This window comes from Phyllobates terribilis, unplaced genomic scaffold, assembly GCF_046119375.1.
Source record: "Phyllobates terribilis strain yellow unplaced genomic scaffold, ASM4611937v1 Scaffold_7__3_contigs__length_470593459, whole genome shotgun sequence".
NCBI classification, from domain to species: Eukaryota; Metazoa; Chordata; class Amphibia; order Anura; family Dendrobatidae; genus Phyllobates; species Phyllobates terribilis.
Window position 1 is genome coordinate 20,870,814 of NW_027362767.1, and position 12,651 is coordinate 20,883,464.

Below are 12,651 nucleotides of genomic sequence, written 5' to 3' on the forward strand. Positions count from 1 at the left end.
ATTATATGGAATTGTGCTGTCAGAATAAAAATCTTACAGCACTAGGACCAATGTCACTTAGTAGGAACGTTCAGGTGACATTTTTTTCACATGGACACTGGTTGCAGCATGCACTAGTCTCTATCGTATCTCAGGTGAGAAGCTCCTATACAATCCTATCCATGTGCAAAAAAAATCTGATCCCATATGGATCATCACAAATAGCATCTGATTTTTACGGATACTTTGCCATTATTGAGATAGGTAGCGGTATTTGGTCATGTACATTTTGAACTATTGATGAATAAATACGGATTTCATACAGATGTAAAATACAGATTCCAATAAGGGGGAAAATCGCCCGAGTTTTGTAGATGAAAATTAAACGATTTTTCATCCCCTTGTCTGAACCCGACCCCAGCGACTGATTTACTCTACAATAAATCATGAAACACCCAGCACCCGTACAAAATAGTGCCCCAACTATGCGGATTACTTTACCAAGCATGATCCCATCCCTGCAAAATATCTCACAGATCATTGCCAACCTTTGTAAAATATATCAGCGATGCTACACTATATGCGTATTCTGTGATGCACTGCATTACACTCCACCTGCAGACAGCCTGACAGTGCCTCCTAGTACACTCCGCCTGCAGAGCGTCGCACACTGCATGTACTATGTCAGGCTTGCATCGTCTATACGATCATGAGATAACGGATTAGATGTACTCACCTGAGCCGTACAATCTGGCATTATTCGGGTTGAGTGTCGCCCGCCTGTTTAGGTCAGGTGAGATGTGCTGCAGGGCGTACCCCGGGTCATAAACCACATCGTAGTTAGGTCCTTGTTGATACATTGTGGACAGTTCAGTCTTCCTGTCAGTGAAAGTGGCTCTGGCAGATCCTGAGTGACAGGAGGATTAGCTGTGTTACGCAGCAATGGATGACACAAGAGCGATATGACTGTGACACAATGGCCACTAAAGGTGACGGATACAGATCTCCTGTGACAGTGACTGATGTATCACATCTCCATCCTCCCAGCACAACAATGTAATAATGTGTTACAAGGGAAGGTGAAGACTAGTAATCAATTACAAATATGGTGACCCTGGGCGATATATTTACCGGAGACGTGTACTTTGGGGGATGATATATGATAGGGCTATGAGTTACCTTTCAGACCATCCATGTGTGTTGGACTGGTCACCGTTCTTGGCTGAATGTAGGATGGTGTAAAGGTTGGGACCACAAATGGCACATCTCGCCCGTCCGCCGGCAGCTTGGATAATAGATAATCCTCCGTGCAGCCCACTTGCCGCTTAATGGACACGGATGACATTGGGGGAAGATCCACAATATGGGAGCCTTTCCTGGATGCTTTAGTGCTTCCCACATTAGGCAAGGCTGGAAAAGGCAGAAATTCCCGTTAGTTGCGGAGATGAGTATTGTGCAGATCACAAAATCACTAGATAAATAACCAGGGGGAAAAAAAGTCAGGGTTGTAAGATATTAGAGCCAGAGGTATCGAGCACAGACGAGCCGCCATATCTCCGTCTCCACATCATTGTCAATCTACACACTTGGTTAATATGAGAGTTTATCTATGCGAGGAGGTCGTCACTGCCAGACCAACTGCATTCATAGCTATGTAGTGTACGAGACCTACTATACAATATCATGTACCGCAAAGCTGGAGTATTTCAGCTTATCATGTGTGATGCTTTTTCTAAGCTGCTGTATCTAATTCTGTAATACATACTATTATCTGCTAAGCTATGTATCTAATTCAATATGGTTAGATACTGTTTACTGAGCTGTGTGTCTAACCCTATCATGTGTGATACCGTCAGCTGAGCCGCTGTACGTAATCCTATCCTGTGTGATACTGTCTGCTGAGCCGTGTATCTAATCCCATCCTGTGTGATACTGTCTGCTGAGCCATGTATCTAATCCTATCCTGTGTGATACTGTCTGCTGAGCCGTGTATCTAATCCTATCCTGTGTGATGCTGTCTGCTGAGCCATGTATCTAATCCTATCCTGTGTGATACTGTCTGCTGAGCCATGTATCTAATCCTATTCTGTGTGATACTGTCTGCTGAGCCATGTATCTAATCCTATCCTGTGTGATACTGTCTGCTGAGCCGTGTATCTAATCCTATCCTGTGTGATACTGTCTGCTGAGCCGTGTATCTAATCCTATCCTGTGTGATACTGTCTGCTGAGCCGTGTATCTAATCCTATCATGTGTGATACTGTCTGCTGAGCCGTGTATCTAATCCTATCCTGTGTGATACTGTCTGCTGAGCCATGTATCTAATCCTATCCTGTGTGATACTGTCTGCTGAGCCATGTATCTAATCCTATCCTGTGTGATACTGTCTGCTGAGCCGTGTATCTAATCCTATCCTGTGTGATACTGTCTGCTGAGCCGTGTATCTAATCCTATCATGTGTGATACTGTCTGCTGAGCCGTGTATCTAATCCTATCCTGTGTGATACTGTCTGCTGAGCCGTGTATCTAATCCTATCATGTGTGATACTGTCTGCTGAGCCGTGTATCTAATCCTATCATGTGTGATACTGTCTGCTGAGCCGTGTATCTATCCTATCATGTGTGATACTGTCTGCTGAGCCGTCTATCTAATCCTATCATGTGTGATACTGTCTGCTGAGCCGTCTATCTAATCCTATCATGTGTGATACTGTCTGCTGAGCCGTGTATCTAATCCTCTCCTGTGTGATACTGTCTGCTGAGCCGTGTATCTAATCCTATCCTGTATGATACTGTCTGCTGAGCGTGTATCTAATCCTATCCTGTGTGATACTGTCTGCTGAGTCGTGTATCTGATCCTATCATGTGTGATACTGTCTGCTGAGTCGTGTATCTAATCTCATCCTGTGTGATACTGTCTGCTGAGTCGTGTATCTGATCCTATCATGTGTATATTGTCTCAAGAGTTATGTACCTATTCCTATTATATATGCTTTGTGTGCTACTGTATCTAATCCTGTCATGTGTGATACTGTCTGCTGAATGGATTAGATATATAGCTCCACAGACAGTATCAAAACAGGATTGGCTTAGATATACTCAACCATGTGATACTATATGCCAATACACTGTATCTAATCCTCCTTTGTATTATACTGTTGAAGTATCCACTGTATCTAAGCTTAAAGGGTTCTTGCCATCTTGGTAGATGGATATTATTAGATGGTGGTTATAAAAAAACAAGCACTTTTCTAATTTTACTGTTTATTAAAATTTGCAGCCGTTCTTGCGCTAGAAATACTTTTCTTTTTGTTCCGGCTCGTTGCCTAGGAGACCGACCACTGCTGCTGTCTACCTACTAAGCTCTGTGCTGAAGCTGCCGGGATTACGAGATGACAGCGCGCTCCAGAGATCCCGGCAGCTTCAGATAAGAACTGAATCTTTTGCACAAAACTATAGTCAGCCTGTCTCTAGGCTGATAACAGAAGACAATAGATTGTAGAAAAGAGCACCACAAATGGAGATGATGTAGACTTCAGCTGTTCTGCATGTCAGAAATCGTGCTGCTGTGACGGATCCCCGCAGGAGTGGCGCTGTGATAGCATGTGTGTTATAGACCTCCCTTAGTAAATACTTGTGCAAACCTGGAGACTCCCAGCCAGGCGGCCTGAGCTCCACACTCCTATCTAACGTCACCTCTGTCACAGTCACATTGTGACAAATGACCAATTAATAAACCCTCAGCTGGCAGGGACCTTGCTGGATTAACAGTTTGTTCTGGAGAAGCTTCACATGAGGACATAACAGAGGGGATTGTGTCCGCTCCTGGGTCAGGGTTCAGAACCCACCAGGAGCAGCACCTGTGTGTGGGTTTCCTCTGCACATCCCTGTTTCCTCCCACAGAGCAGGACATTTCCTCTCACTTACAATAGAGAGAGAATAATAACAGTGATGTTCATACCTGCCCAATAATCCAGAGCATAAAATCTACAATCACCCAAGTGCTCATGTATTTCTGTGCCTCAACTGCTGAACGCTGAGTTTTCCTGTCATCACATGCTGCATTATAGGGTTACTTTCTGCATTCATGTTAATATAGATCCCAATTTTTGTATCATTAAAAAATCTGCAGTGTTCCAATAAACTTTGGGGCATTTTATCTGGACTGGAGCCAAATATTGCTACATTCTGCTCTGTCCCTTTCTCCAGACCTCTCTTTGCTCTCTGAGAACCCTTCAGTTCCCTTCCTCTGCACCCCTCTGTTTCCTTCCTCAGGACCCCTCTGTTTCCTTCCTCGGGACCCCTCTGTTTCCTTCCTCGGAACCCCTCTGTTTCCTTCCCTGGGGCCCCTCTATTTCCTTCCCTCGGGACCCCTCTATTTCCTTCCCTCGGGACCCTTCTGTTTGCCTTACTCCAGACCCCTCTGTTTGCCTTACTTCGGACCCCTCTATTTGCCTTACTCCGGACCCCTCTGTTTGCCTTACTCCGGACCCCTCTGTTTGCCTTACTCCGGACCCCTCTGTTTGCCTTACTTCGGACCCCTCTGTTTGCCTTACTCCGGACCCCTCTGTTTGCCTTACTCCGGACCCCTCTGTTTGCCTTACTCCGGACCCCTCTGTTTGCCTTACTCCGGACCCCTCTGTTTGCCTTACTCCGGACCCCTCTGTTTGCCTTACTCCGGACCCCTCTGTTTGCCTTACTTTGGACCCCTCTGTTTGCCTTACTTTGGACCCCTCTGTTTGCCTTACTTTGGACCCCTCTGTTTGCCTTCCTCCGGACCCTTCTGTTTGCCTTCCTCCGGACCCTTCTTTTTGCCTTCCTCCGGCCCCCTCAGTTTGCCTTCCTCTGGCCCCCTCAGTTTGCCTTCCTCTGGCCCCCTCAGTTTGCCTTCCTCTGGCCCCCTCAGTTTGCCTCCCTCTGGCCCCCTCAGTTTGCCTTCCTCCGGCCCCCTCAGTTTGCCTTCCTCCGGCCCCCTCAGTTTGCCTTCCTCCGGCCCCCTCAGTTTGCCTTCCTCCGGCCCCCTCAGTTTGCCTTCCTCTGGCCCCCTCAGTTTGCCTTCCTCTGGCCCCCTCAGTTTGCCTTCCTCTGGCCCCCTCAGTTTGCCTTCCTCCGGCCCCCTCAGTTTGCCTTCCTCCGGCCCCCTCAGTTTGCCTTCCTCCGGCCCCCTCAGTTTGCCTTCCTCCGGCCCCCTCAGTTTGCCTTCCTCTGGCCCCCTCAGTTTGCCTTCCTCCGGACCCCTTGGATTTGTTTTCCCTACCACATTGCTCTGACATTGGCTTTGCTCCAAGGAGGCCCCTTATACACACTAGATATCCCCCTGTCCCACCAGAATCGGAGGGTTTATCTGACTTTCTCTGTGTATGGAGCCTTTACTCCGTACTGGGTACAATTGCAGCTTCTGTAAGCCATGTGCAGCTTTACCTCTGATGTGCACAGCAAATATTTCATTTCCTGACAGCAAGCGCAGATTTTATGATATGAAGGCTGCAGAGCTGAGACATGAAATTGATCAGAAATGTGCAAAACTTTTATTTAAAGAAAACCACGGTAAAGAGTCTGTCTACTGTGATTTGTCCCGGCACCTAATGATCAGGAGGGTCCTGTTACTGTGGTCTTCAAAATCGGCGATTATCACTAAGGTCTGGAGTATCCGCCCATTACACCTGCCGGAGGAATGAAGCCTCTGGCAGCCCCTATTGTCATCACTGAATAGCCCATGAAATGCATGGATGCCCCCGATCCTCCAGAACAAGAGCTGCTCTTCTCTCTACAAAAGGAATGATGGCTTCAGAAAACACTTTCTCATGTGTCCCAATGGGCAGGTGGATGTAATGGAGGAGGCCTTGTCATGCCTTTGTCCAAAGTGGATGACCCCTTTAAGTTTATTTGGTTTCATAGGGACCTATGAGGAAAACCTCCCAAATAACGCAGGTGTAGATCACCTATGACTTATCCATAAAATCACGTAGCAGATTATCAGTATCAGGTATTTACCAGGGCTGCTGATATATCTTCATTTGTTAAGGGAGGATATTAGGGAGTAGCGTGGTGACAGGCGTATGTACAGAGGAACACAGATCCCCAGAAATATTTACTCTCAGTAAAGTTTTGGAAGTTTAGTTGGGGTCCTCTAGAGATTGGCAGGATGATCCCAACAGCCCTATTGTCTGACAGTAAGTGGAGGGGAACAAAGTTGTTGGATTTCTACCGAAAAACCCCAACACAACATGGCAAAAAATAATGACCCTCTCCTGCAAAAGGGAGGATAATAAACCCCAATTATCTAGTAATGTCATTTTTTGGATTACATTTAAAGGGACAGGAGATGCTGATTAAACTTCACCAAAAATGAATATTTTAAGTATAAAGATACATATAGGAAGTGTGATGATAAACCTTCCCTAGATTAGATACAAAGCTCAGCAGACAGTATCACACATGATAGGATTAGATACAGCAACCCAACAGACAGTATCACACATGATAGGATTAGATACAGCAACCCAACAGACAGTATCGCACATGATAAGATTTGGTACAGCAGCTCTACAACAGTATCACACATGATAGGATTAGATACTGCAGCTCAGCAGACGGTATCACACAGGATAGGATTAGATACACGGCTCAGCAGATAACATCACACATGATAGGATTAGGAAAGGCAGCTCTGCAGACAGTATAGCACATGATCAGACTAGGTACAGGTACAGCAACCTAGCAACAGTATCACACATGATAGTATTAGATACATATATCTCAGCAGACAGTATCCCACACCATGAGATTAGATACACGGCACAACAGACAATATTAGACATGATAGTATTAGGTACAGCAGTTTAGCACACAGTATCACCGAGGAGAGGGTTAGATACGCAGCTCAGCAGTCAGTATCACACATGATAGGATTAGATACACAATTCAGTAGACAGTATCACACATGATAGGATTAGATACAATAGCTCAGCAGAGGGTATCACACAGGATAGGATTAGATACAATAGCTCATCAGAGGGTATCACACAGGATAGGATTAGATACAGTAGCTCAGCAGAGGGTATCACACAGGATAGGATTAGATACACGGCTCAGCAGACAGTATCACACATGATAGGATTAGATACGCAGCTCAGCAGTCAGTATCACACATGATAGGATTAGATACACAATTCAGTAGACAGTATCACACATGATAGGATTAGATACAATAGCTCAGCAGAGGGTATCACACAGGATAGGATTAGATACAGTAGCTCAGCAGACAGTATCACACAGGATAGGATTAGATACACGGCTCAGCAGACAGTATCACAGGATAGGATTAGATACACGGCTCAGCAGACAGTATCACACAGGATAGGATTAGATACACGGCTCAGCAGACAGTATCACACAGGATAGGATTAGATACACGGCTCAGCAGACAGTATCACACAGGATAGGATTAGATACACAGCTCAGCAGACAGTATCACACAGGATAGGGTTAGATACAGATCAGCAGACAGTATCACACAGGATAGGATTAGATACACAGCTCAGCAGACAGTACCACACAGGATAGGGTTAGATACAGATCAGCAGACAGTATCACACAGGATAGGATTAGATACAATAGCTCAGCAGACAGTATCACACAGGATAGGATTAGATACAGTAGCTCATCAGAGGGTATCACACAGGATAGGATTAGATACAGTAGCTCAGCAGACAGTATCACACAGGATAGAATTAGATACACGGCTCAGCAGACAGTATCACACAGGATAGGATTAGATACACGGCTCAACAGACAGTATCACACATGATAGGATTAGATACAGTAGCTCAGCTGAGGGTATCACACAGGATAGGATTAGATACACCGCTCAGCAGACCGTATCACACATGATGAACTTACCGTTCTTGCCATCAGGTTGGAAACATCCTTTGCAGCAGCTCTTGATGAACTCTGCCGCCATCCTACATGTGTGAGGTTCTCTGTAGCCCACCGAGCAGAGGTGAGATGGGTCATCAACCAGTCCTAGAAAGCAGAGGAAGACCACATTACTGTACACCACCATCCACAGCCGCAGCTCATCCTGGCTACCTGGACAGGTGCACACAGGGGCGAGGCCATGCAGATCTGCTGCTTGACTCACTTTTGGTTTAACACTTAAAGATAAGGAAGAAAAAAAATTGTGGAAAATTTACAGATTTGACCCTGCAGATTGGAGTGTTTTCCACTGCTTTGTCCTCCCAGCATCCAGCGCTCTCCTCCAGTAACTGTAGTCACTGACTGTATTGTCTATTGGAGTCGGGATGTTGCTCTGGTCCTTCACCATACTTTACACTGCAGCTCTACTTCATTAAGACAATGTCTATGATCAGTAATCTAGCATAACCGCATTGGGCTATGTTCACGCATAAAGTAAATGTTATTATGTGCTAAAATATAGATAAAAGAGTAAAAACCCACCATCAGAATGAGCTCACTGTTGGATTCTCAATTAACTCATTCTGCAGCCAGTAATGTACAGAGACACAAAGACCAGGCCAAATAGCATAAAATTGTTAATCCCAATTGCAAAATAAATTATTTTGGGCCCAAAATATGTGCATTTAATAAAAGAAAAATGGCCCCGAAAGTTTCCATATCCTTTCAGAAGCCTTGATTAGTGTTATCCCCATTATTATGACTACTACAAAAAGACTACTACACTACTAAAAAGACTACTAGAACACTTCCCTGCAGTTTTGAGTTGCAGTTACAAGTAAACTTAACAAAAGGTGTAAAGAAAATGTGCAAGACACTGACAATTGTGGGGTTTTACACTTCTTTTTTTCTTCAATTTATAACTACTCATGTAAATGCTTCCTCAGGATCGCTTCATGCACTGAATTTGTGGAAAAAAAACACCAATTGCAGTTGTTTGAGGCAAAGCTGGATCCACTTTGGCTCGACTTTTACCACCTCAGCAGACAGTATCACACATGAAAGGATTAGATACACATCTCAGCATATAGTATCACACATGATAGGATTAGATACACAACTCAGCAGACAGTATAACACATTATAGGATTAGATACACATCTCAGCATCTCAAACATGCCACAATCACGCCCATTCTCAAAAAGCCATCCCTCGACCCATCCGCCCTGTCCAGCTACCGCCCCATATCACTGCTCCCATTTGCCTCCAAACTCTTTGAGCAACACGTTCACGCTGAACTTTCCTCCCACCTCTCATCTAACTCTCTCTTCGACAACCGACAATCTGGCTTCCACCCCCACCATTCCACCGAAACTGCCCTTACCAAAATCACCAATGACCTGCTCACAGCCAAAGCTAACAGACAATTCTCTGTACTCCTTCTTCTTGACCTGTCCTCTGCTTTCGATACAGTTGACCACTGCCTCCTACTACAGATCCTCTCTTACTTTGGCGTCAAAGACCTTGCCCTATCCTGGATCTCCTCATACCTTTCTAACCGCACATTTAGCATCTCCCACTCCCACGCTACCTCCTCACCCTGCCCCCTCTCTGTTGGAGTCCCTCAAGGCTCTGTCCTAGGACTCCTACTCTTCTCAATCTATACCCTTGGCCTGGGACAGCTCATAAAGCCCCATGGCTTCCAGTACCATCTGTACACTGATGACACCCAGATCTACCTCTCTGGCCCAGACGTCACCTCTCTGCTGTCCAGAATCCCAGCGTGTCTATCAGCCATATCCTCCTTCTTCTCCTCCCGCTTCCTCAAGCTCAATGTGGACAAAACTGAACTCATTATCTTTCCCCCATCTCGCATATCCTTCCCACCTGATCATTCTATCACAATAAATGACATCACTCTTTCCCCTGTACCGACAATCCGCTGCCTCGGAGTACCCCTTGACTCCGCCCTGTCCTTCAAAACCGCACATCCAAGCTCTCACCACCTCCTGTCGCCTCCAGCTCAAAAACATTTCCAAAATCCGTCCTTTCCTCAACTCTCAATCTACTAAACTGCTTGTGCATGCCCTCATCATCTCCCGCCTCGACTATTGCAACATCCTCCTCTGTGGCCTCCCTGCTAACACTCTCGCACTCCTCCAGTCCATCATCAACTCTGCTGCACGATTGGTTCATCTCTCACCTCGCTCCTCCTCTGCTACCCACCTTTACACATCTCTTCACTGGCTCCCATTCCCCCAGCGTATCCAGTTCAAACTACTAACACTGACCTACAAAGCCGTCCATAACCTCTCTCCTCCGTATATCTCTGAACTAATCTCCCGATATATTCCCTTACGTAACCTCCGGTCCTCCCAAGACCTCCTTCTCTCCTCCACACTTATCCGTTCCTCACGCAATCGCCTCCAAGATTTCTCCCGAATATCCCCCATCCTATGGAACTCTGTGCCTCAACACGTCCGATTATCCACCACACCTGGATCCTTCAGACGGAACCTGAAAACCCATCTCTTCAAACAAGCCTACAGCCGGCCATGACCTTGCCTGCTGCCACCTCAACCAACAACACCGGAACTACTGCAACCCCCCAACCTACTGTCTCCGACCCGTTCCTGTAGAATGTAAGCCCGCAAGGGCAGGGTCCTCTTCCCTCTGTACCCGTCTATCATTGTTAGTTAATTTACTGTAAGTGATATCTGTATTTTGTATGTAACCCCTTCTTATGTACAGCGCCATGGAATCAATGGCGCTATATAAATTATTAATAATAATAATAGTATCACACATGATAGGATGAGATACACAACTCAGCAGATAGTAACACACATGATAGGATTAGATACACAACTCAGCAGATAGTATCACACATGATAGGATTAGATACACGGCCCAGCAGACAGTATCACACATTATAGGATTAGATACATGGCTCAGCAGACAGTATCACACAGGATAGGATTAGATACACGGCTCAGCAGACAGTATCACACAGCATAGGATTAGATACACGGCTCAGCAGACAGTATCACACAGGAGAGGATTATATACACGGCTCAGCAGACAGTATCACACAGGATAGGTTTAGATACACGGCTCAGCAGACAGTATCACACATTATAGGATTAGATACACAGCTCAGCAGACAGTATCACACAGAATAGGATTAGATACACGGCTCAGCAGACAGTATCACACAGGATAGGTTTAGATACACGGCTCAGCAGACAGTATCACACATTATAGGATTAGATACACAGCTCAGCAGACAGTATCACACAGAATAGGATTAGATACACGGCTCAGCAGACAGTATCACACAGGAGAGGATTAGATACACAGCTCAGCAGACAGTATCACACAGGATAGGGTTAGATACACAGCTCAGCAGACAGTATCACACAGGATAGGATTAGATACACAGCTCAGCAGACAGTATCACACAGGATAGGGTTAGATACACGGCTCAGCAGACAGTATCACACAGGATAGGATTAGATACACGGCTCAGCAGACAATATCATACAGGATAGGATTAGATACACGGCTCAGCAGACGGTATCACACAGGATAGGATTAGATACACAGCTCAGCAGACAGTATCACACAGGATAGGATTAGATACACAGCTCAGCAGACAATATCATACAGGATAGGATTAGATACACGGCTCAGCAGACAATATCATACAGGATAGGATTAGATACACGGCTCAGCAGACAATATCATACAGGATAGGATAGTACACGATGAGGACTGTACTGCATAATATATTATTTTTTTGCCATATGTCTTTTTTTCATATTGGTCTTTTCTTCTGACGCAACATGACCTTATCAGCCCGGGAACTTTTACAGACCTCGCACATGATCACCTAATACTTAAATACAATCTGTGCCAAAATATACACCTTTATCTCAGTAAACTTCACCCCCCATGGAAATTCTGTGCAGTGAAATCAGCAAAATTCCAAAACAAAACCTGTGATAAGCGGCTCCGATAACCCCCCGAATTTACTGAGAAATTCACCTTCCAGAGCTAAAAATACCCAGAGCCGAGGAAATAACTGATGGTACGAGAGTGAAGAGTGACACAAGAAAAACACGGATTTTACAGAAAATCAGAAGTGAAAACGTAATTTCTTCTAACCAACAAATGTCATTCAGTGTCATAATAATGGCGACAAAGCATGAAACTCCCAACAGATTTTTATTAAATGAGTAATAAATGTATGTTCTCTGGGACCCCCAGTGATCGCAGGAATCATGTATGTGCACCACTGCTTCCATAGACTTATTGAAGAGACATCCATACTCTGTGGTCTAACTATAGTCAGTACAGGGGTTGCATTTGCATCCAGGCCCTGGACCTTAGGGGTCCCAAAAAGGCTCAATGGCCCATAAGAGAAAACTAAAAGGATTAATAGCCATGATGGTGTGGGGCCCATTTGGAGACTTAGTATTGGGGCCCACAAGCTTCAAGTTACATGACTGTGTGTACTACCGCTCTGCACACAGGACTTTGGGACCTCCGTTGTTATATGATCGCTGGGCGTCCCAGCAGACAAACCTGGAGAGATCTCATTATTTATCACCCATCCTATGGGTCCTTTAACTCTTTCCCTACTCGTATGTAATTAAAGCCTAATCACTGCATATTGAGAACAGAAAAACTCTCATTTGTCAGATCCATCTCCAGCAAGAATTCAGCTTTTCTGTTCTGCACTAAGAAGAGAAA

At 45.2% G+C, this 12,651-nt stretch overlaps 1 protein-coding gene across 2 annotated transcripts in view; it reads right to left on the reverse strand.

The window, feature by feature from the left end:
* TC2N (tandem C2 domains, nuclear) overlaps window positions 1-12,651 on the reverse strand; it is a 107,646-nt gene that overhangs the window by 21,271 nt on the left and 73,724 nt on the right. The window contains exons 3-5 of one of the 2 annotated variants that reach the window (XM_073638256.1): window positions 7,882-8,004; window positions 1,159-1,389; window positions 716-886 (exon numbers count right to left, since the gene is read on the reverse strand). In XM_073638256.1, the coding sequence (XP_073494357.1) occupies window positions 716-886; window positions 1,159-1,389; window positions 7,882-7,942 (463 nt within the window). In that variant the 5' untranslated portion in view covers window positions 7,943-8,004. Of the gene's footprint in view, window positions 1-715; window positions 887-1,158; window positions 1,390-7,881; window positions 8,129-12,651 lie in introns of those variants that run through there. The other variant, XM_073638255.1, reaches the window with a different exon arrangement.